The 23,315-nt window shown below is 57.9% G+C and overlaps 1 protein-coding gene across 1 annotated transcript in view; it reads left to right on the top strand.

The window, feature by feature from the left end:
* SRRM3 (serine/arginine repetitive matrix 3) overlaps positions 1–23,315 on the top strand; it is a 53,252-nt gene that overhangs the window by 26,940 nt on the left and 2,997 nt on the right. Inside the window, exons 4-12 of the mRNA XM_036072412.2 lie at positions 7,704–7,832; positions 7,913–7,993; positions 8,448–8,477; positions 8,896–8,958; positions 9,077–9,112; positions 11,014–11,064; positions 11,503–11,607; positions 11,985–12,162; positions 22,317–22,699. Of these exons, the coding sequence (XP_035928305.2) occupies positions 7,704–7,832; positions 7,913–7,993; positions 8,448–8,477; positions 8,896–8,958; positions 9,077–9,112; positions 11,014–11,064; positions 11,503–11,607; positions 11,985–12,162; positions 22,317–22,699 (1,056 nt within the window). The remainder of the gene's footprint in view (positions 1–7,703; positions 7,833–7,912; positions 7,994–8,447; positions 8,478–8,895; positions 8,959–9,076; positions 9,113–11,013; positions 11,065–11,502; positions 11,608–11,984; positions 12,163–22,316; positions 22,700–23,315) is intronic.

The following is a 23,315-nucleotide window of genomic DNA, read 5'->3' as shown; positions in this document are numbered from 1 at the left end:
TGCTATGGCTCAGCAGTGGGGAGGCAGCCCAGAGCCCAACTTGGGGAATCCTAGGCTGCAAATCGGTGAAACTTAGAAATGTTCTGACCCCAGGCATGGCTACTGGCTGACAGTGTGGCCCCGGGCCAGTCCGTCCTCCCCAACTATTACCACCTGTAAAATGGGCGGGCCCCAGAGTAAACATGGGTTCTGGAAAGTTCCTACTTTCACACCAAATGCCATTGCTCGCGTGGTCAAAGTCTTGTTGGGTAACAAGAACAAGGGCTCTGCGGGGGTCACCTCTTGCTCCTGTCATGGGCCAGAAGGAGTACCAGCGTGCCGTGGGCCCCTGGGCATCAAACAGGGAAGTGACGGGGCAGCAGATTTGTCTCACGTTAGAGACCTGGGAATCACTCAAAGCCGGAGGAGAATGCAGCAGGCTGCTGTGAGGATGGTGGAGGCAACCTGTCCCTGCCAGTGTCCAGGCCCAGGGGTGGGGGTAGGGGGAGGGCTGACCAAGCCCCATGCCCTGCAGGAAGTGCGCACGGAAGGAGCATCATGGAATCCACTCAATGGACCTTCCCCTTGCTCAGCCTCGGAGCCCCCACCTAGTCCTGGCTCTAAGTGGGACCGAGGCCGGGTGAGCAGCCAGGGTAAATGTGCCTGGCATTTCCTCCACGGTGGGACTAACTTGGGCAGCAGGCATCTTGCTGAGGCCCTAAACCCCTGTCACCTTATCTCACACAAATCAAAAGGACAGCAACACCTTCTGAGAGATTTTCCCGTTGCTGTTGTTGTAAGGACAAATGGCCCTTCGGGAGTAGACGGACCTGGATGGGCAGCGGGGAAGCCTTTCTTCTTCCTTCTCGACCTCTGAGGGCTCCAGGGGTGGGGGAGTCCTGCCTGACCTCACCTAAACCTCACCTCTCCGGTTCGGGGTTGGGTAGGAGCAAACATGGTCAGAGCAGCCCCAGGCTCGTGTGGGGCTCATGGGTGATCTGGGGGAGCCAGGCTCAGGGGTGATGAGGTGATGCTACCACCACCTCCCTCTCTCCAGCCACCCAGAACTCACAGCACCCCCAGCCACTCCTGCGCCCTCCCTTCGGTGGTGCCCATCCAGCCCTACTCACCCAAGAGCAGGGCCAACGCCTCTCTCCCCTTCCCAGAGCTCCTGACAACCAGATCCTCCCCCAAACCAAGAGGTCCTGGCTTTCTGACCTGTGCCCCCTCAAATCACCCCAGGGCTTTTCTGGAAAGTCACCCTCTTCCACACAGTGTGAGGGCAAACGTCCTGTGTGGACTCTCCGGCCATCTTCCCTGGCCCTTCCAGCAAGAAGCCTGCCTTTCTTCCCTCTCCCGGGCTCCTTCCTTTTAATGGAATTCCCATCCTTCCTCAACTCCACTTCCTCCTCTGACCACCACCCTACGTTTTTCTCTCCTTTCTCAACCGAATTTCCGCGGAGTGTGTGGCACACTTGACCTCTACTTCCCTAGGCCACGGGAGCCATGGTGGGTTTCTGCCCTAACTCCCGTGACCTGCTCACCCTGTGGCCTCCAGAGTACTACTCCTCATGGCCCTGTGCCTCTCTGCAGGCCTGGCCTCTCTCTCTGGCAGGTGCTTCCCCATCTGGAAGCCTCCTCTTCCCCTGGCTTCCAGGGTGCGGTTCTGTGTCGCCCCTGCCCCTCCGGTGGCTCTCTCTGTCTCTCCTGCTCCTGCCCTCCTCCCAAATGTTGGACCCTTCCCTCCACTCCCTGGGGGGAATCTCATCTGTGAGCCAGCTGGGACCGCCTCCTCTGAGCGAGTGACTCTCCAGTCTTCTTCAGTCGTCTTGATCTTATCTTCCCTCGGATGAAGGAATGATGCATTTAAGAATCGGGGACACGCTGGGAAATCTGCCACTGTGTCCATCATCAGAAGACATGTCCTTGAGGGTCTGTGCTGCACGCCTCCCCCTGTGCCGGTGCTAGGAGTGGGGAGGAGAAGCGGGGAAGGTGGGGTCCCCGCCCTCTGCAACCTGAAGCCAGGAATTACCAGCAACTCCTGGCCAGAAGAGACAACAGGGTAGCCCCTTGAACCCCTTAGCCCTCGGGCCTGTGTGTGTTCAGTGGAGGGTGGGTGTGGTCAGTCAGGAAGGGTCCCTTGGAAGGGGCAGTGTCTGGAAGACTCGGGGGTCAGGGAGGACTCCTGCTCTAGAGGCAGAGGAGAATATAGCCTCGACCGGGGGTCCTGGGATCCCACTCTCATGTTGGAAGACATTGAAGACACGATCTTTATTGGTTTTGTTTACTGCTATCTCCCTGGTGCCTAGAACAGTGCAGCTTGCCCGATTTTCCCCGAAGTCTGTCTCCTCCTCTGTATGGGAAAAGGGACAGGGTCAGAGGCTTCTCCTAGCTCAGGCAGCCCAAATGGTGTAAAAATAGCACTCCGGTGACTACAGCAAGCCAAGGAGGCTGATGGCCGCCTGGAATCTTCACAGGCTGGGAGGAGCTAGCTGTTTGTGGTGCTGAACCCAAGGCCCAAGGCAGAGAGGTGACAGGGAGCTGGTGACAGATTGGCCCGCCTTCCTGCGGACTGGGCATCTGAGCCTGTCTTCACTTCCTAGCTCAGAGTCTGGGGTAGTGGAAGGACAGTGTGGGCTCTGGCGTCAGACACGTCACCTGCCCCAAACTCTAAGCTCAGTGTGAACCGCCTGGGCCCTGGATCCCAGCTCCGCCACACCCCAGCTGTGTGACGTGGGCAGGTCCTTGACTTCTCTGGGCCTTCGCTTCTTTATTTGTACAGTGGGCCACCCAGCAGTCCCTGTGCTTATGCATCTGGCTTCCTGCCCCTGAGACCCCAGCCCCTCATACACTGGCATTTTGAGACATGGAGAAATCCGATGCCCTCTTAGAGTGAGGTGGCAAAGCCAGAGCCAGTAGAAGGGTCACCACACAGGGAGGAAGTGAGGAGGGACGTCTGATTTTAACCCGCTATGGACTGTAAGAGCCCATGGCACCTCCGACTCAAGAAAAGTCTCGAGGGGGCAGGGTCATTCTCAGAGCTTTTTGTCCCCAGAGATCATCTTTTTTCCTTAAGTTAATTGACTGGTCTGAGTGACAGCCTCTTGAGACAGACCCCCTTCGGTCTACTCTCCACACTGGATACAGGACATCTATTCCATAGATGATGGGAGCCAGTGGAAGGTTTCCGGGAGGCGTGATGTGGTCAGACAGGTGTTTGGGGACTTCCCTCTTGGGAAGAGGAATCAGAAGGGTGACACGGCAGGGAGATTAGTGGGGCGGCTGGCACTCTAATTGGGAAGCGAGGCGAGAGAGAGAACGTCCCAGAGACATTGAGAGAGGACACGCCTTTGTCCTTGGAAACTGATCGATGTGAGGAGACTGTTTCTCCTTGGAAACCCTCTGTGGCTCCCCAGCTCCCATGCAGCCAAGCTGCACTCGCTGGCCTGGCGCTGGGAGGCTCTCCCCACCCTCAGCCCAGCCTGGTGCCCCACTCCCAGCCTCACGCAGCAGCCAGCCCGACCTGCTGGCAGACCCCAGCTCCATCCTGCATGCTCTCCCTTCATGCCTTTGCTCATGCTAGGCCCTTCTGCACCTGGTTCAAGTTCGCCCCATCGTTCAGGGCTGCCTCTAAAAACCACTTTCCCAATATTCTTGGGATAAAAGTGAAACCTTCTCCTCCTTGGAATCCACACGATGCTTTCTTACTTCTTGTGGTTGCTATCAGTTCTTTTTTATTTTTTCGTCCCTCACTCTGATAGACAACCTTTAAGAAATAATTGCTTTCATAGTTATGTAACATCACAAAATGCTTGGGAGAGAGAGGGTTTATGGAAAACAATATTCATAAGCTACTCCCTCACACAGTGAGCAAATTCTAGTGTTTTTTTCTGTGCATCTAATTTTATGCATCGAGCCACCTCTCTGGGCCTCATTATTTTACCTATAAGATGAGAATATTAGTGATGGTACCCATGTCACTGACTTGTTCTGTGCATTAAATGACTAAATGAGATAAACACACATCAAGTGCTTAAAAAAAAGGATTCCTGCTTAGAATAGTACCTGACACCTGCGTTAGTAATTATCACAATACGCCCCAGGGCACTGTGAGGAGCCGGAGGAGAGGCCCCAGGCCTGACTCATCCCTGTTCCTGTCACCGTGGGGGCCCCCTCCCCCGCTTCCCCCCTGCCCAGGCCCCAGGCAGGCCTGGCGCTGGCTGCGTGAATGAGCAGAGAGGGCAGACCCTTTGCCTGGAATCCTCCCCTCCTCTGTCTGGCCTCATTCATCTGTCAGTTGGCCATTATGCTCCCGGCTAGTGGCAAACAGAGCCAGTTCATTAGAGAAACTGGCATGAGAAGAGCGTGTGAGCGGCAGTCTTTACCCAGGTCAGAGCCTTGCCCAGGGCAGCCAGTCCCAACAGGTGTCCTGTGCGGTGCGGAACCTCCATCCATGCTCCGTCCCTCTGCAGTAGACCCCGAGTGTGTGGCTGGCTCTGGCCAGCTCTGTGGGGCTTGGACTCTTCCGTCACAGGGGAGTAACGCCTCCCCTGCCTAGTCCACAGACATGGGGAGGTGTCGACTAGCTGACAAACACGAATTTAAGAGCAGGAAGTGCTGAACAAATCTGGAACTTGGTGCGTATACCTACAAATGTGTCTATAAAGCAGAGAGGCCATGGCTGAGCTAACATCCGCAGCGGAGGCCAGCCGGGCAAGTAAAGGCCTGTCTGTTTGACCATGAATTCTCAAAGCCAACTGCCTAAGTGAACTTACATTCTCTACTCAAAGGGGATGTTCCTTTCCTTCTCTGGACCTCAGTTTATTCTTCTGTAAAATGGGGGGTACGATTTCTCTCAATCAGGTAGTGGCTCGGATTGGGATTTGTGAACCATGAGGAGCTCATGGAAACGTTAGAGAACATTATTGTTAGTGATATTATCATCTAGGAAAGGCAGGCTAGGAGAACCCGGGTTTCTAGGCTGGGGGATCCTACAAAACAGATATCCTGATACCAGCTGTACTAACTCAGCAAGAGAGGCCGCAGCCTAGGCCCATTTATAGCCCTGGAACATGCAAGGCAAGTCTTACCAGAAAGTTCTGAGAACTTGTGCCTCTCCCTGAGCCTACTACTCATGCTCTATGCTTGTCTTAGCAGACTCCTAGCAGACAAGGTCCCAAGTAAACCTCTCAAAAGGGACCAGAGAGTGAGAAAGGCCACATGAGAGGGCCCCAGGGAGGGAGGTTGCAGAAGCTCTATCCCTGGGCCAGAGGAAGAAAGATGTCTCTAGGGGTGCGGCCAGCAGACCAGGAGGGCACAGCACGGGAAGGAGTTCAGATGTTACAGGCAAAAAAGGATTCCTGCAGAGGGCAGTGCCCAAACTGAGCTATTCTATTTTGTAAATAACCTTCATCACATTTGTGTCAAGATAAACGGAGGCTCCCTCCAGCCATCAGCTCACCCACACAATGTTTGAGGGGCCCTTAAATTTTGCTAAAGACTGTGTTTTATGTGTCCGGCATTTGTGTGGCTGAGGGCTGTGTGGGGGTGACAGGGCTGCGGATGGCGGGGGGCTGGACAGGCCGAGGAGCTGGAGATTTCAGAAACAGGAAGGAGGAGGCCGCTGGCTTCAGGAAGAGGAATGTGGGGAAGAGAGGTTTGAATGGAGGGATGTGGGGATGTTTGGCTCTGTGGGGATAGGAAGGATGACATGAACCCCTCCTCCACCATCCCAGAAAAATCTCCCATACTACCTGTGTGACCTCAGGGTTGCCCAGACCAGGTGTGTGTTTAGGAATCAAATGGCATTCTTGATATCGGCCCCAAGGGGTATTGCTTCCCTGTCAGATTTGGGTTACATTCTTTTTCGGGGGAGGTTTTGTTGTTGTTGTTGTTTGTTTGTTTGTTTAGCGAGACAGAGAGCCAGGGAAGGGACAGATGGAGAGGGAGAGAGAGAGAATCTCGAGCAGGCTCCACCCGCAGCACAGAGCCTGACACGGGGCTCCATCCCACCACCCTGAGATCATGACCTGAGCCGAAATCAAGAGTCAGACGCTTAACCGACTGAGCCACCCAGGCGCCCCCCCATTCTTTTTTTTTAGTACATCAGTCCTTCAAAGAGCAGATTCGTGGGTGCTCTACTGGAGACGTGCCCCTGAAAATTCTTGCTCTTTCTTTCACGTGTCACAACCCTGGAAGAGAAGGTGTGGGTGCCTTAGTGTCTAACAGGGGTCCCTCTGTCTAACAGTGGCGACCATGTGCGGGACAACCGTCGTGGGCCAGGCCTGTTGCTCCTGTCAGGAGCTTCACAAACAGAATCTTACTTAATCCTCTCCTCAGCTGGCATATTCTTTTCCTGCTTGTGGAGATATAAGGAGCTGGAGACTCCGTGAGCATGGTCGTGCCTGGCTTGAGACCTGTCTGTGTGAATCCAAAGCTCATGTCATATCCTTACTGCTCTGGGCAGGGAAAGAGTGAGCCTGGTGAAGGGCACCCAGGAGTGAGGCTAGTGGTGCCGAACCAGGGATGAGGCTCCATCTGGGAGGGGCACTGTCGGAACCTGCATGAACTGAAGAACGGAAGGTGGGGAGGCCCCCGCCTTGAAGCCATTGCCCTGGAGCTTGGTCTTTGGAGGCTCACTTCTGGGCCTGTTCAATTAAAAAAGGAGCTGCACAGTATGGGTTACCTCAGTGAATTCTCCCAGGAGCCCCATAACGTAGTCATCCCACTCATCTTGGAGAAGAGGCTCAGGCAGGGGGCACGACAGGTACCAAGTCACACGGGGACTCAGGGCCAGCGTGAGATGAGGGCTCCTCTGTCACTTGGAAGCTCATGCTCTTGCCCGAAGCCCAGCTGCCTTTAGGAGGCAAGCCTCCCTCCACCAAGGGCCCGCAGGGAGCAAACATCTGTGGCAGAAGATGGCTGGGGGCTCCCGAGCTGGCCGCGGCGCCCCGGCTGAGTGCAGCGGAGGGCTCGGCAAGATGGATGGGGAGCCTCCGCGGCGGCGCAGGGCTGGGGCCCACGGCGCTGCCACCGGGCAGTGATTGATGACAGCCCGGCAGCGGGAGAAGAGCAGCCAGGCCTCGGGAGGACAGGCCATGAATATTTCAGAGCGGCAGCCGGGGCTGGGGGACGGGGTGTTGAGGGTGGAGGGAGGGAGAAGCCCGGCGGGGGGAGGGGGGGAGGGGACTAGGCCAGCGAGCCCGAGTTAGGAAAAGACTGACACCAGAGATGGGGAGCTAGGAGATGGGAAGGGGCTCTCTGGGAGCTCACGAGGGAAGGGGGACTGCGGAGGGGGAGTGGGCTGAGCGAGGGGCAGGGGGCTAGGGGTGGGACGGACAGTGGGGTTCAGGGACAGGGGTCGGTGAAAGGGGCTCCATGAGGGAAAGCAGGGCGGGAGAGAGGAGAGGAACACCGTGAATGGAACCGAGGGCCTCGGTGAGGGGAGGGCCTCACCAAGGAGGAGGCGGCTCACTGAGAGGTGAGACCGTAGAAGGGGTGAGGACCAAGGCAGGCGGGAGGGCACCGCTGAGGCGGGGGTGGGGGGGGGGCTGCCCTGGAGGCAGCCCTTCAGGTCACCCAGATCCCCGCCTGACCCTCTAGAGGTCGGGGCCGCACGCCGCCGACCTTGCGGGGAACCAGGCCTCGGGGCGCTGCGCGGAGAAAGGGGCAGGCGGAAGGCGCGGCCCCGAGGCGCGGGTGGTGAGCGTCCCTGTCGCCGGCAGCGTGGCGGAGACCCCGCGGCTGCTCGAGGGCGCGGAGCCGGGCCTGGAGTACGCGCCCTTGGACGAGGACGACGGCCCAGTGGACTGCGACTGCCCGGCCGCCTGCTACCGCGGGCACCGGGGGTACAGGTCAGCGCCCACCGCGGCAGGGGGCGGAGGGGGGCCACGGCCGCCCCTCCTCCTTCACCCCTCCTCCCCTTCTCCCCCAGGACCAAGCACTGGTCCAGCAGCTCGGCGTCGCCCCCTCCCAAGAAGAAGAAGAAAAAGAAAGGCGGCCACCGGAGAAGCCGGTGAGAGCGCCTCACCGCCAGGCCGGAGGGGGCGGGAGGGGCGGGAGGGGCGGGAGGGGCGGCGGTCCCTGGGTGCCCACCCCTCTGCGGGCAAGAGACCAGAGGCTGCATTTGGGAGCCCCGCCCCTCGCTGAGCCCCCCCCCCCCACTGGCCCCTCACTGGCCGGGCCCCTCCACTCACTGAGTCCCCTCATTGGCACTCACCCAACCCCAGAACTGGACATACTGACCCCTGGGTGACAATCCATCTGCTGGAGGTCCCCCTTCCTCCCTCCCCAGCAGCCCTCCAGTCACTCACCACACCAAGTGTGAGTGGCCTGGGGAGGAAGGATTTAGCCGGGTCACCTCTGCGGTTCCCCATCTGTGTGTCCCCCTCTCCTGTCCCTAATGAGAACCTGGCAAACGTCTGGAGCCCCAACTGTCTGTCTGTCCTTTTCTCTCCCTGGCCCCTCAGCAAAAAGAGGAGACTGGACTCCGAGTGCAGGTCAGTGATAAAGGCGGGCAGGGGTGGGGATGTCTGGGTGGGCGAGACTCCAAGGCCATCCCTCAGAGGCAGGCGGCCTGCCACAGCAGAGTCTGGACCCTAGAAACTGCCAGAGTGCTGGTTTTCCCCACGGAGGCCAGGAATGCCACCACTGGAGCCTCTGACATTTGGGTGTGAATCAGCCCTCACTTATGATGCCAAGGAGGCTGAAGGGTGGCTAGGAGACAACACGGGCGGCTCCGTCACCCACTCTTAGGGACCTTGCTGACTCTCGGGGCCCCGGTTCACTTTGTGCAACGGGCAGCTGGCTTCAGCTAGATGCCCCAGGCGCCCAGACTTCCCAGCCATGTCCAGCTGCCCCTGCCCCGCCCCTCCCGGGCAGCGGTTCACCAGAGCCCCCACCCCCCTGTGTCCGCAGCTGTGGGAGCTCCTCACCGCAGCGCAAGAAGAAGAAGAGTGTGAAGAAGCACCGCAGAGACAGGTACCTTCTCTCCCCTGGGGTGTCCTCTCACCTCTGTGGCCCAGGACTGTGGCTGTGCAGATTTGTGTCCCCAGGCCACCCCAGACAAACTCAAGAGAACTCTTTTGTGGCCCTCCAGGTCTGATTCTGGGTCCCGGAGGAAGAGACGACACAGGTGAGTGATGCCCTGCTGAGGATGTGGACAGAGGCTGGTGCCACCCTGCAGGGCCAAGGCCCAAGGGAAGCAATGATGGGAGGAGGGTGGTGAGGGTCTTTCCCTGCTCCATCCTCCCCCCTCCTGGGACTCCTTCCCAGAGCCAAGCAGGGGAAGGAGGGCAGGAGAGGAGGATGGAGGCCAAGTGTTTGCAACACTTGCTGGTCCCATGAGTCAGCCTTGATTTGGGGACCCTAAGAATTTCCAGACAACACAACGGGTCCATTATCCAAGGGGTGTGTCCATAGAGGCGTCAGGAAGGAAGAAGCATCAGGACCCCAAATTTGCAGGGAAAGGGCATCCATACAGAAAGAAAGCTCAGTAGGTAGGATACCGGTAGGCAGGCTGTGGCTAGCTGTGGTGTCTGGGGGACAGGTGCCAGCCCCCAAAAGACCTGACTGCCAGGTCAAGGAGGTAGCCTCCAACCAGACAGGGCTGGGAGCCAGCATGGGGCTCTGAGCAGGACAGAGACTTGTTCAGGATGGACTGGGGGAGGGGGGAGGAGGAGATGAAAGTCAAGAGCCCTGGCAGAGGCTGGGGTGGGGAAAGTAGAAAACTCAGCGAGGAGGAAAGGAAGATGTAGGGCAGTCACATCCCCAGGGCTGGCATGGGAGACAGAGCCCCTCCCAGTGGCCCTGAAGAGGGTCAGGGTCCCCAGTCTCATTCCTGCAGTGGGACTTTGCCCATGGCCACTTGTCAGGTGGCGTAGGAGCATAAATAAACACCTAATCCTGACCCTCCAATTTCCCCAGTTTCCCATCCCCCCTTCTTTCCCTTCCTCTCCTCCCCTCTTCTTAGGGGCCAGTGTGGGCCCCTACTGCCCCCTAGTGGTCACCATCAGTCTGCACCGATCCTCTGGCCAGCTCCCATTGGTCCTGGGAAGGACCTAAAGGTGACCTAGGGCTAGAGCAGCTCCAGATGGGGAGACTGAGGCCCGAAGCAAGCAACATGAGTCCTAGAAATGAAATCTTTGGCCTCCTGGGCCTGCCCCCACCCACCCTGCTCCTGTGAAAAACACATCCTGTTGTTTCTTAGCATCACCTGGATATTTGGTCAGAAGAAGGCATCTGTTCAGGGCTAGAAGGATCAAGCTGGAATCTGGTGGCATCGGGGAGGGTGGGCCTGAGGGGCCTACAGGGACCAGGGGTGGAGTGAGACCTTAGACACCTACTAGGAAGCTTTTCAATTCCTTTGTCAAAGATAGAAGGAGAAGGACTGTGGGGCCTGCCCCAGAGAGCTGGATGGGATGGGACGGTATGGGGCAGGATTGGGTGGGATGGGAAGCTTTAGGGGCAACCCTCGATGAGAATCCAGAAGACCCAAATGTCAGGGAGATCATGCCCAAGGGAGAGTATTTCTTTCCTAAACCCCTGGGGAGCTGGCCCAGAGCTGAGCCACAGTCTGAGGGGGCAAAGAGGCAGGAAAGCCTGGGCTCTGCCCTAGAGAGCCCCATCTGAGGGGACCTGGGACCCAGGGGACACAAACAAGGTGGGGAGGGGCCACTCCAGCATGATGACTTATAGAAGGGCCTGTCCTGAGACCGATTCCAGAAGGAAAGGACAAGTCAGCCTTCTTTCTGGGGTGGTGGACACATCACTTATGGCACCCCCAGGAGAAGCAGCTACTGGGGCTCAGACAGGCAGCGGTCGTGGGCCAGGGCCTACAGGAGAAGGAAGGAAGGAGGCTTGGCTGAGTGAAAGGAACCAAAGCAGTGGGGTGGGATAAGCAAGTCCGCCCGGCTGGGGGTGGGGACTCAGGTCCCACACAGGAACAAATCTCAGATCCACACCCAGGCACAGCCCTCCTTCTGCCCCCCTGCTGGGCTCAGGCTGAGCTGTCACTTCAGCCTCTGCTTTCTGCAGATCTCGAAGCCCCAAGAGCAAAAGAAAAGAGAAGAACAAAGAGAGGAAGAGGTGAGAACCCTTCATCATTCTCTAGCTCCTCCCCCTCCCCCTTCTAGAATCACAGAATTGGGCCCTTGGAGATAGTTCATTTTGTCCCCGCTGCCCAGATGGAAAAATTCAGACCCAGAGAGGAAGCCAAGAGCCCCTGCGAGTCAGTGACAGAGCGGGAACTGGAACCCAGGCCTCCTGCCTCCTAGTCCAGGGTTCTTTCAAGCTCGGCCCTCGTCACTCCCCCCACATCCCTCCACCCCTCGTCACAAGAGCACCAGCTGAGGGGTCAGTGAGGTCTTGGGGACCAGAGCTGTCTAGACAAAAGGACGCCTTTTCCTAATTCCCACAAATGACCCACCTGGATTAGGGAGGTTATATCTGTAGGAGACTATAGGGGGTGGGGTCCCCCTTGGGGAGGTCAGGCAGAACTTAGGTACTGGCTGGCTTCTGTCCCAGGCCACACGCGGAGTCCCCGGGTCGGAGGTCCAATCGCCACAGCAGCGGCAGCTCTCAGAGCCCCTCCCTCTCCTCCCATTACAGCGATTCCAGATCACCCAGCAGGTAGGTCCTGGGCCCCTGGGAGCACTCCAGAGGTGGTTCAGCTCGGCTTTCTTGCAGATTGAACACTCCCGAGGGCTGGAGAGGGGGCTGGGGAAGAGGATGGTGGACAGAACAGCAATGGGGGGGGAGGATGGAAGTCTACCAGGAGTGAGCATGTGCCCACCCACCTGGCAGTGGGCGAGGAAGAGCTTCGGCCCCTGCCCAGAGACGCCCCAGACCTTGAACTGGAAATCGAGGCAGTGTGCAGGTTAGGGCTTTGCTCTCTGAATGCAAGGGAGAAGGCGGGTGGGGGGCTGCTCTTCGTGCGGGGGCAGCGGTTCCACTTGCAGAGGGGGCGTCCCACGCCGGCTCCCCCCATCTTCCCTCCCCCCTCCAAGGCTGAGCCCCAAGCACCGAGATGACGGGCGGAAGACGGGCAGCCAGCGGTCCAGCGGGAGCCGGTCGCCTTCCCCGTCTGGCGGCAGCGGATGGGGGTCGCCCCAGCAGAACGGCGGCAACAGACAGCGGAGCGGAGCGCACGGGGGCCGCCCCGGCTCGGCGCACAGCCCGCCAGATGTACGTACGCTTCGCTTTGCAGAGGGTTCCCGCGCCGTGCGGGCTGCGCCGCGATGGGGGCGGGGGCGGGGGGGCGTCACCGCCGGGTAGGGCGCGGTGAGTGTGCAACCGGGGATAGGCGCCGCTTCCCCCTCCCGGCTGGGGGGGGGCGACCTGGAATGCTTGGTTGTTGCGCCCACCTGGCCCGAGTGTCAGGGGGAGGGGGCCTGCAGGCTTGGGCCACCCTGGAGCTTGGCAAACGGAAGGCCAGAGGGGGCTTGACCACTGCGGCTCTCAGCCGGTTGGGAACAGAGCTGAGGACAACCCAGGGTCTCCTGCCGCCCTCCCCCCAGGCATATTGGGGTGGGAGGGGCATGGACGACGCTAGGGGTCGCAGTCAGGAACCGGATTCAAGAGACAGGATCTCCCCTGGGCATTACTTAGGCCCTGAGTCTCCCTCTCCCCACCAAGCCCTTTCCCCCTCTCTGAGCACCCTCCCTTCCTCAACCCCCTCACTGCCTCACTCCCCCTCCCTCAGAGTCCTCCCCTTTCTCTGTCCCCGAGCTGCCGCCACTGAGCTGCATTTCTAAAGTCCCTGCTCCAAGGAGAGTCTGTCCTTTTCCCCGGGACTGCCCACGCGTGGACAGATGTCTCAATCCTGCAGGCTCCCATGTCCCATCCTTCCTAAAGCGCCTGCCAGTGTCCCCATTGCTCCCTCAGGGACTCCACACCAACACCACTCAAAAACTGTCCCCACCCATCCTTCAAGAGAGGCACAGAGTCCTTGAGACCCACAAGCAGGTGTGGTGATGGTAAGGGCTGGTAGAACAGACAGGCTTCTCAGCCTTTCCCAGGTGGATGGGCTGGGCTGGGGGTGGGGGGCTCTCCTGAGCCCCAGGGGAGGCCCACATCCCCTTTTGTCTATTGACTTTGAAGTACAGGATAGAGCCCCCTCAGGGAGAGGGGGCTGCAGTACTGGCAGGGGCACGGGGTGGGCACGGGGGACTTGGGGTGGGCAGGCCTGCAGGTTCCCCCCCACCAGACCCAAACTGCCCCAGATGCCTCAGCAGGGAGGGTGGGGGCTGCCCCTCCCCAGACCTCAGGTCTCAGCAGCAAACATGTCCGTGTTGGTCAGTTTCATTTTGATTTTTGGCTGTTTCCTTCACTCCCTTTCTTTTCTCAAACACCCTTATTCCCAAGACCTTAGGGAGGAAAGCCAAGGGCAGCTGACAAAAGGTTCTTGGTCTCAAGATTAATTTTTATTTAAGGACATTACCTGTTTCGAGACTGCCCCACTTGGACAGGGTGTCAGGCTCCTGAGCTCCTAGGGGCCTGGTTGGGCCACATAGGAAGGATCACACCCATGTCCCAGGATCTGCCTTGGGGGTGGGAGAGGACACACAGAGGTAGCTGGACGCAGTCAGGACAGGGACTGGTGCCACAGGCCCCAGAGCTCCATCTGGGAAAACCCAGGAGAGGGTGTACCCATCCCCCCACCACCAAGGGCACAGAGCGAGAACCCCAAACACCTTCTCCCGGGAGCTTCCCATCCTCCTAGAAAAGCACAGAAGGCAGCCAGGGCCAATAGGAGGCTCCATCCCACTTCTGGTACCCTCTCCTCCCTGAGCAATAGGCCACCACGGGCCCTGGGCTTGTACTGACAGAATGGTCATGGTCTACATAGACCCCAGGAGAGAGCAATCGAGGAAGGTGGCCTAGCTTCCAGCCTTGGGGAGGACACCACCTCAGCAGCACTCAAATCTTGACTCCCTCCCAGAATGGGATTCCATTTTGGCACTGCCCTGGGATTTTCCGGGGAGAGAGCACCTTGTTACCCCTTTCACGAAGCATGCTCCCCGAATCCTCTCCCTGCCCTTGGGCCCTGCGAGATCTGGGACCTCAGGACATCCAGGCCTTTCACCTGCACCTCCTGGGAGGTGAGATGGGGGTGGGAGGGGGGGTGTCGTAGACTTAGCCATTCACCAAAAATGTCTTTGGGGACAAGTACTGGGGGGTGGGGGTATTCTTGGACTCTACCTTTAAAAAAAAAAAAAGAGAGAGAACAAACGGAAAAAAAAGAAAAGCTCACCATTTTTAACCCCGTCTATGTTTTTGCTTGTTTTTTTAGCCTCCCATTTGAACCGTGGTAATATTGTGATTCCATTTCTTGTTTAGTTGGCAAGGGAAGAGGGTGGGGAAGTTTATGTAACTTTTCCTATTATTTTGTTTTTGTTTGTATTTTCTTTCTTTTTTTTTTTTTTGTTTCCTTTGGTAATGTACAGAAATGCAAACTATCTCTCTGTTTGTTTTTTTCCTATCTTCTATGTTGTTCTAGAATTTTGCTTTTGTGCGTGTTACTGTGGGAGCCTCTCCTCCTAATGCAGAGATGGGTTTTGAATCTCAAGCGAACATTAATCGTATACATATCTCTATATACTTATTCTTTTTTCCTTTGTAACCAGAATTTAAAAGGGAAGATAACTCTTAAAAAGTGACTCCCACGCCAACAGCTCCTGCCAAATCTGCAGTGGCAGCAAATTCTCTCCTCGACCCCAGGGCATGTGCTGGAACTGCCTCAGTTTTTAAATGAACAGAAGTGGCCCAGACTGTTCTTCCGTGTCCCTATCTATAAGGAACCTTGGAGGGAAGCTGGGAGGCCCAGGGAGGAAGAGATATTTGTCCCGAGTCACCCGGGGAGCATCCCAGGGCAGTGAGCACCCGGTGTCTCCCCAGTTCCATCTAGTATAAGATGGCTGGGCATGACAGGGCCAGGCTGCTGAGCACCTTCTGAGCAGGCCTCAGATCCTATAGGAGGGAGCTGTACACCCCCGAGAGAGTTTAGCTCAGGTGAGGGCCTCAAAGCCAGACACTCCCAGCAAGAGAACAAGTCCATCCTCCTCTTGAGACTAAGGCCAGCTGGGTGCTGGCTCCCAGCACATCTCTGTGTTGTTCCATACCACACCAGGGAGAAACCCCTGAAGGGATTTCTGGGTTCTGCTATTTACTGCTCCCTGCAGCTCAGAGAGGTCAAGTGGACCAGCTCAAGGTCACACAGCTTTTTAGAGGTAGACCCAAAAGGAGACTCCAACCCTCTCACCTCAAGACCACCAGCCACAGCCAAGATGTGGAGAGAGTGGTCAATGGAAAGCACATTCTGGGAACCCTGAGTAAGGGGAGAAGGATTCAGGAGGTGCATGCTGGTTGTTTCAGCTCCTGCCTTCCCCTGGGGAACCCCTCCAGATGTCGATGACACACTCTCAGCTCTCAACTCCCTGGCACTGGGGCCTGCCCACACAAAGACCAGGGTATAGGTGGGCCCAGCATTCAGCAAGCCCAACTCTCTATGAGGGCTGCTTCAATGACTCGGGGAACACTTTGCCCTCCCAGTATGGGGACAGAAATAGTGAAGCAGAGAGGGAAGGGGGCACATGATTTGGGACAGAGAAGTAAGATGCTGAGCCCAAGTCCTAGAAAAGGTGTGCAGGGTTTAAGGACTTAGAAGTAGGGCCCCTGCCTTGGCTCCACCTGTCCCTGGCATTGCAAGTGTCAGAGGGAAGACTCACTATTCAGTGAGGGTGGCAGAGAAGGTTCCCGAGCAAGGCCCCTATAGGCTCTCTCCGGCCTCCACCTTTGGCTCAAATGTCATCACAAAATGGGCAGCCTAGGGTGACCCCAAACAGAGGTGCCCATGGCGCTGCCTGACCTGCCCCATCCCAGGCCTCCCCCCTACCTGCCCCCGGAAAGAGCAGTGACCACAGCTGGAGGGAGGCAGTCAGAATAGGAAGGGGCATCTTGGCCTTTCTTCCAGGATGAAGCCCGAAGGTAGGAGGGATGAGTTTTCCTAAAATGATGCAGAAGCCCTGGGAAAGTGGCAGGCCTGAGGCAGGATCCGACCTCCAACCAAATCTGTGGTTGCCTTCCCTTTTAAATGCACCCATCCCTTCACCCCATCCATCCACTCTGCGTTGTTGAAACAGCTTTTCTCTCCTTTTTCAGTCTGGGCCCACCTCTCTCTATTCCCTGCCTGTCTGTCTGTTTCCTTCTGCCTTTGTTTCTCTCTCGCGCTCGCTCTCTTTGTGTCTCTCTGTCTCTTTCTCTCCATCTCTCTCCCCAACATGGGCCTCTGTCCCCATGCTGCCAGCCCCTCTCCTTAGCCCACCCTCTGGTTCTGCTTCCATCAGCTGCTTCCTGCATGCCCTCTGGAGGTTTTCTGTTGTTTAAAGAGTTAAGGAAAGCTTGGCTTATTGGAGCCTGTGGGTTTAAAAAAAAAAAGAAAGAAAGAAAAGAAAAAAAAAGAGGCAAACAGAACCGGCTGGGCAGGAGCCCCCTCCCATCCCTGGGACTAGACCAAAAGCCACAAGGGCTACACAAGTTCTGGTTCCCGAGGGGGAGCGCAGCTTAGAGTCACTGTCTTCCCCCCCCCCCCACCTTCTGCATTCCCAATGCGGAGACCTTCTTTTCTTTTTTATTATTGCATTCCTGTCCCTGACCACTGAGAAGGTAGGTATCCCGGCTCAGCTGTGCGCCCGCTCGCTCCCCATCTCCAGATAAGCCCCGCCACTCTGCTTGGTTTGAATGTGGTTTTCTCTCTCTTTCTCTCGATCTCACTCTGGTTGGTTTTCTCCCCCTCTCCCTTTTCTTTCTTTATTTTAGTGACTACTCATTTGTAACCTTGCATTTTCTCCAAATGAGCTACAAAGCTGTGTTTCCTGGTTTGTCATTTGGTTTTCTTGACTCCCTCCCACCCCACCCCACCCCACCCCCGACAACTTTTCTTGTTCATTCTCCCCTCCCGTCCACCTGCCCTGCTCCTTCTTCTTCCTCTCCCACCCCGACCCCTGCCCACCCCCAGCCCCCTCCACTCCCTCCCTCTCTTTCTCATTTTGTTGTCCGAATGCATTTCTGTGTGGTTAGCATTCCAAGTTTGTGTTCCCTTCCTGAACTGTATGCTGCGGTTGAGCCAATTTGATTTCTGTTGTCTGGAGTAGCTGCTAAGCCCCCCACCCCTCACCCCTACCAGCCCCTGGGGCCCATTGGGGCAGTAATCAGTGGTGGAGGCACCTGTGCCGGACCTCTTGGCCTCCAGATCCTGGAGGAAGTTCTGGCTGAGGCCAAGCCTGAGGAAAGAGTCCTGCCCCACCCTCTAGGGCCTGCTGGGTTCCCAAGGGTCCTGTCCTGGTGGCAGGTGGAACTTTAGGGTGGGAGCTACAGACTCTGGGGCAGGAGCTGGCCTCAGGGCTGAAACTCACAGCCCCATCTTTTGGGTGTAATGGGAGTTGAACTTCAGGGGGCCAGTGAATTGGCACTGGACTTAGAGGGCCTACTTAGCAAAGTTTCTGTGGGGCAATTTGGGGGATGGAAGGGACTCTCAGCTCACCCTCCCCCTGCCTGGACCACTACCCATCCCAGACAGGGGCTCCCTCAACCCCCCAGCATCCTTCTGTCTTCTGAATTTGAGCTTAGTGTGCAGAGAAGGAGTCAGAAAGGACAATCAGTAGGGGCTAGGTTTCCCCAAGTTATTGGAGCAGAACCAAGCCTAGGTCCTGAGACTTGCAACTCCCAGCCCAGTGCTCATCCAGTCACATTGAGGGTACCCATCAGGAATAGGTCCTCGGGGGACCCGCCTCCCCATCCCTGCTCTTTAAGCTGTTTCCTGTCCCATCTGGGAGGAGCTACAGAAGTCTGTTATCCCAGCCCTGGTGAGGCTTCGGTGGGCCTCCATCCTCAGCTTTGGAAAGAGTAGGCCTCCATCCTCTCCTTCCCCCATCCTCTCCTCCCCCTTCCCTCCACCCCAGGGGCATGTGGTGAGGAGTTCACTCACTCAGAACATTCCTCATCTGTGAGTGGTGTCGGGAAGGCAGGCAGGAAGTTGTTCAGGGAGGGAGAAATAGCTGTTGGTCCCACAGGGAGACTCCATCCCAGCCTGATGGGAGGAGTAGAGGCCCTATCTTCCAGGAGGACCTGATGTGACCAGGGACCCAGAAACAGGATCGTCCAATGCTGAGTTAGGGGGGTAGTTGTCTGAGCCCTGGGGGGAGCAAGGGCAAAGCGTCCCAGATGCTCAGTGTTCTTGTCCTTAAAAATACCAGGATTGGGCTAGCGCACCACCTCTTGCTACTCTTTTCCATTGTCTTTTCCCCTCAAAGATTTCTTACATAAGCAAAAGAGAAGATAGCAGATAGCAGGTGGTACCAAGGAGCAGAGCGGCTTCTGGAAGCCAGGCTCAAAGACAGGCAAGGTCCCGTGCACTCACTTATTCATTCGTTCACACACACGCTAAGCCGGCATTTGCTGAGCACGCCTCCGTGCCAGGCCCCATCTGGGTGTCCATGCCTGGCGAGAGGCAGGCCGATCTGGGTTTGAGGCCCCCACCTGCCAGGCTAGAGGACTAGAGAACAAAATGACTGAGAACAATTAGAGAGAAAAGCTGAACCGTGGATGGGGAGCTCTGCTCACTACCGTAGGCCCGGCTCTAACACACCTTGGCACAGTCCCTACTGAAAGAAGGCACAGGGGTCTATGGGATCATAGAGGGATGCACCTGACTCAGGGTGAGGGTCAGGGGAGGCTTCCTGGAGGAGGTGGTCTTGAGCTGAGGGCCCATAGGCATTAGCCAGGCTGGGGGGGGGGGCAGGCAGCGAAGGGGAAGAGGGGACAGGAGTCATAAAGAGCAGGCTTCTGGAGTAGATGTTTGGAGGTCCCTGGCCACAACAGTCCTGTCTAGCTATGAAATCCCATGGTGTCTGGACTTGGATCTCCCTCAATTCTTGGGAAGAATGAGACCCAGCCAAGCTGAGGATGAGGCTCACCCTCCGGCAGGATCATGGTGACCCTTTCTCCAGGGAGGAATGGGTGGATAAGGGTGTGAGATTGACCCTAGGAATCCTCCCCCAGGGAAGGTGCTATCTGCCGCCCTGCCCTGTGGTGCCTTCCTCCCATCCTCCCCCATCCTGGCACGTGGGGGTGCCCAGACGTTCCTGCACTGCTCTGACCCTGTGCATCCGTGAGGGGTGAACCCCTATTCAGGCCCACCCAGCAAAGACCCCAGTTATCCCCACTTTACCAATGAGGAAACTGAGGCCCGCAAGAGTTAGGTCACTTCTTTGAGGTCTCAACAGACTCACATCAGGGCTGATTCCAGGGTGTTCCGCTTTGCCAGTTACTATCATCTGAAGCTATGGTATTTGGCTTGGAGGAGGGGAGAGGGTTCGACTTCAAGGCACACCAGGCAGGAGGGGTCCAGAGAAGCACAGGGGGCCTGGTGCAGAGGCTTGGGCCTCGGCAGTTGTGGGTAGCAACATGGTAGGGGTGGGCATCCACCCAACCCGGACTCTTTTTGTTCCTAACATTCCTACCACACTCCCAGCCCAACAGTGGGAAGTAGAGAGGGCCCCCACGGTGTCTATGGGAAGGAACATCAAGGCCTTCAGTCTCCTTCCCCCACTGCTGGCCTCTCTCCTGGAGTCAGAGAAGCTGGCACAGATCCAGAGTCTAGGTTGGAGCCAGGGTTCACAGCCAGGTCCTGACCCCTGCTTTAATATTCTGCCTGCTTGCCTTGCTCCCTGCCCCCACCACAGTAGTAAGCAAGGGCTTCTTAAAGACTGGGTCCAGTGTTTCCTGGGTATGTATGGGTCCCTATGCCTTGGCTCCCAGGGCTCCCACTCCCCCACCTAGTATCTGTTCACTTTACCCTTGAAGACAACCCGGGAGATAGGAAAGAACTTGGAAATTTTAAGATCCTGGAGATTTCTTTCTCATTTGCTTCCTCTGGAGGGAAAGGGATGCTGTATGACAGAACCTAGTCCTGGGGGTTTGGGAGCTGTAGGCACAGGCCACCTGCTGAGGTGGAGGGGATATGTGTCAGGGGAGCCAAGGGTCTCCTGGCGAGGTCTGTTGAGAATGAAACTGCCATCTCAGAGGGGCCTTGGCTAGTCAGCCCAGTTCCCATGTCTCCTAGCCTAGGATGAGGGGTGATCAGGAGAGTCAGGGTGCTCAGGGGGGCATCTCAGTACCCAGTGATATCCACTCCGCCCCAGAGGGAAACACCAGGCTCTCCCAGGAGGCCTTCATGGCCCATTTGACTCTGGACCGGGGCTGCACCTGCTACGGCCAGCGTTCATTGGCTGCTTCAGCCACCAATCACAAACTGGCTGTGCCTTTCCACCAATGAGACTGACTTCTGGGCTCTGCCTCCCAACCCTGGCTGGATCCAGGCTTGCACAGAAAGGCCTTGGCACCACCCTGCCTCTTGCAGGAAGCACCAGGGCCATGCCAAGGAAACCATGCTCCTTCCAGTCTCTTGGCAGCAAGGTGCCCTGAGGGGTGGTAGTTGGTTTGTTCTCTCATCCAAAAAGCCTGCCGAAAAAGCTTGGCCCTGACCCTGACCCTCTTCTAGGACGAACCTGGTTTGGTCCCCCACCCTTGTAAAAGCATTTATTCCTTCCTCAGCAAGAGGCATTGAGGACCTCCTAGATGCCAAGTTCTGTGATCAAAACCGAGGTTACAGAGCTGAATCCAACAAAATAATCTGCCCTGGGGGTGCTCGAAGTCAAGTTGGTGCTGGTGATTGGGGGTGGGGTAGGGGTGGGGGATGGACTTCTAAACAGAGGAGTGTAATCAACCGTTACCAGACCGAAACCCAAGGACAGGAGGAGGGGTCATTTCTGTGAAGGGAGGAGGATGGAGAGGGTGGCCAGGGGTGCACAGAGAATCCTGGAATATTTGCTCTGGAAGGGACATCAGGAAGCAAAGCCCAACCCTCTCACTTTGTGGATGGGGAAACTGAGGCCCAGGATGGGGAAGGGACTTAGCCAGGGTCACTCAGTGAGGTAGTGGCAGGCTCTCAGACCCCTGGTGGCCAGCCAGGGCCCGTTTGATGGTGCCAGGCTCCCTTTCTGGTTTTCTGAATCCCAACCCTTGTGTCCTAACTGCACTTTTGGAGACACATTTGACATCTCTATCCGGCAGTCACCCAAGAGGTGCCTGCTCAGGCCCGAGGAGCCGGGCGCTGCCAGTCCTTCCTCCAGAGGCAGTGTGGCCTCCTCTCGGCCTAGAATGGGGTGGTTGCGTTTTTCTCTCTCTCTCTCTATCTCTCTTGCATTTTTGTGAATCTAATGATGAACTTACGCTACCACACTTTTCCCTTCTCTTACACATCTTACCTACTAAAGGAGGAAGTGCCACTTTATTGGTAAGTGGACGTTAACCAAGAGGGACTTAAAAAATCAGAACTTAAAAAAAAAAAAAAGGAAAAGAAAAGAGAGAAACAGAAAGACAGTCGGGTGCTGCTGACAGTTCCACAGGTCTCTGCAGGGCCGGAAAACAAAGAAAGAAAAATGTTAACAGAAAAAAATGTCAGTTCCCCAGGAGTTCAGACATTGTTTTTGATTTTGGTATCTAATGACATTTGTGGATTTTGTTTTTTTATTTCTGTTTTTCCTCCCTTTCTTCGGTTCAGTTTTGAGTTCAGTTGTCCCGCCCCGCCCCCACCCCCATCTGTGTGCCGTGTGCCCCCTCCATCCCCTCACCCACCCCCACGCGCTGGGGGGCCTGGCCTGGGGGGGCTGGCCCTGGCCCGGCCTCCCGGTGCCCGCCCTCTCTCTACTCTCTGCCGGGATCGTCCGTCCCATCGGGGGCCAATGCCAGCCCCCGTGCCCGTCCTGGAGCCCCCTCCGTTTCAGCCCCCCTCCCCCCACCGCTCCGTCCCTCTTGTGTTTTGCATGCCGAGAACCTTGCATGAGCTGCACTGTTGAGGCCAGAAGGTGGACACTCAGGAGAGGCAGAGGCAGGGCAGGCGCGGGGAACCGTGTGTGCGATGCTCCGGGACTGGCAGCCCCCGGCCTGGGCCCGGTGAAAGCCCCCTCTCCTTCTCTCCCCCCACCCCCACCCCCCGCCCGCTCTCTCACCCTCGACCTCGCTCCTTCTCTTGGTCTGTCCTCTCTCTGTCTCTCCTCTTTTCCTCTCTCTGCCCGTCTCCTGCTTCTCTAACTTCCCCTGCTCTGTCTCCTCCGGCTCTGCCTCCCTCCCTCTCTCTCTCCCTCTCTCTCTCTCTGCTCTGGACTCTCGACCTCCTCGGTTTTCTCTGTCTCTGCGGGCCTCTCTTCCGCCCCGTCTCTGTCTGTGCCTCCGTCCCCTCTCCACCCCCTCCGTGCCCTCTCTGCCTCTCTCCCCGTCAGAAGCCCAGCTCGCCCTCGCCCAGGGCCCGCGACCAGGCGGAGGCCGGCGCAGCCACGCCGCCCGCGCGGGGCAAGGAGAGCCCGAGCCCGCGCTCGGCGCCGTCGTCCCAGGGCAGAGGAGGCCGCGCGGCGGGCGGGGCGGCCAGGCGGCGGCGGCGGCGGCGGCGGAGGCGGCGGCGCTCCCGGTCCTCTGCGTCCGCGCCCCGCCGCAGGGGCCGCCGGCGCGCCCGGCCCGCGCCGCCCCGGGGCTCGTCGCGCTCGCTCAGCAGGGCCCGCTCCAGCAGCGACTCCGGCGGCGGCGGCGGCGGCGGCGGCGGCGGCGGTGCCCCCGGCCCCGGGCCCGAGCCCGGCTCCGAGCGAGGCCACGGCGCGCACGGGAAACGGTGAGCGGCACGGCCCCGGGGCCCGCACGGGGCTCCCCTCCGCGCCCTGAACTCTGCCGCCCCCCCCGCGGAACACCTGCCCCCACCCGCCCCCACCATCCGCCTGGAACACCCTTCCCCGCCCTGACCCCCCTCCCCACGGAACAGCCCCACACCGGCCCCTCTGACCACTCTCCCTGCCCCCAAAGATCCCTCTCCCCCCGTAAAGCACCTCCCCCCCCCCCCCCCCGCCAATGACCCCTCTCCCCGCACTGACCACTCTCCCTCCTTCTCAGTAAGCTCTCCCTTCCATGATCACTGCCCTCCCCCCCGCCCGACCATGGAGCACCCTTCCCCACCCAACTATCTCTCTCTCCCGCTCACTGGCCATTCTCCTTGCCCACTCCCTGAGTTCCTCCCGCACCGATCGCTGTCTCCCCACCAAGGAGCCCTCCCTTCCCCACACTGATCACTCTCCTCCCCAACAGAGTCCCACCCCCCACCCCACCCCCCGGGATTCTCCTCCCATCAAGGAGCACTCGCCTCCCTCACTTGACCGCCCCCACTGATCACTCTCCCTCGACACCACGGAACACTCTCTTCCACACTTATGTCACTACCCCACGCCCACCCCTAG

The sequence above is a fragment of the Halichoerus grypus genome, chromosome 6 (genome assembly GCF_964656455.1).
Source record: "Halichoerus grypus chromosome 6, mHalGry1.hap1.1, whole genome shotgun sequence".
In the NCBI taxonomy this organism is placed as follows: domain Eukaryota; kingdom Metazoa; phylum Chordata; class Mammalia; order Carnivora; family Phocidae; genus Halichoerus; species Halichoerus grypus.
This window is presented reverse-complemented; position numbering and strand designations above follow the sequence as displayed.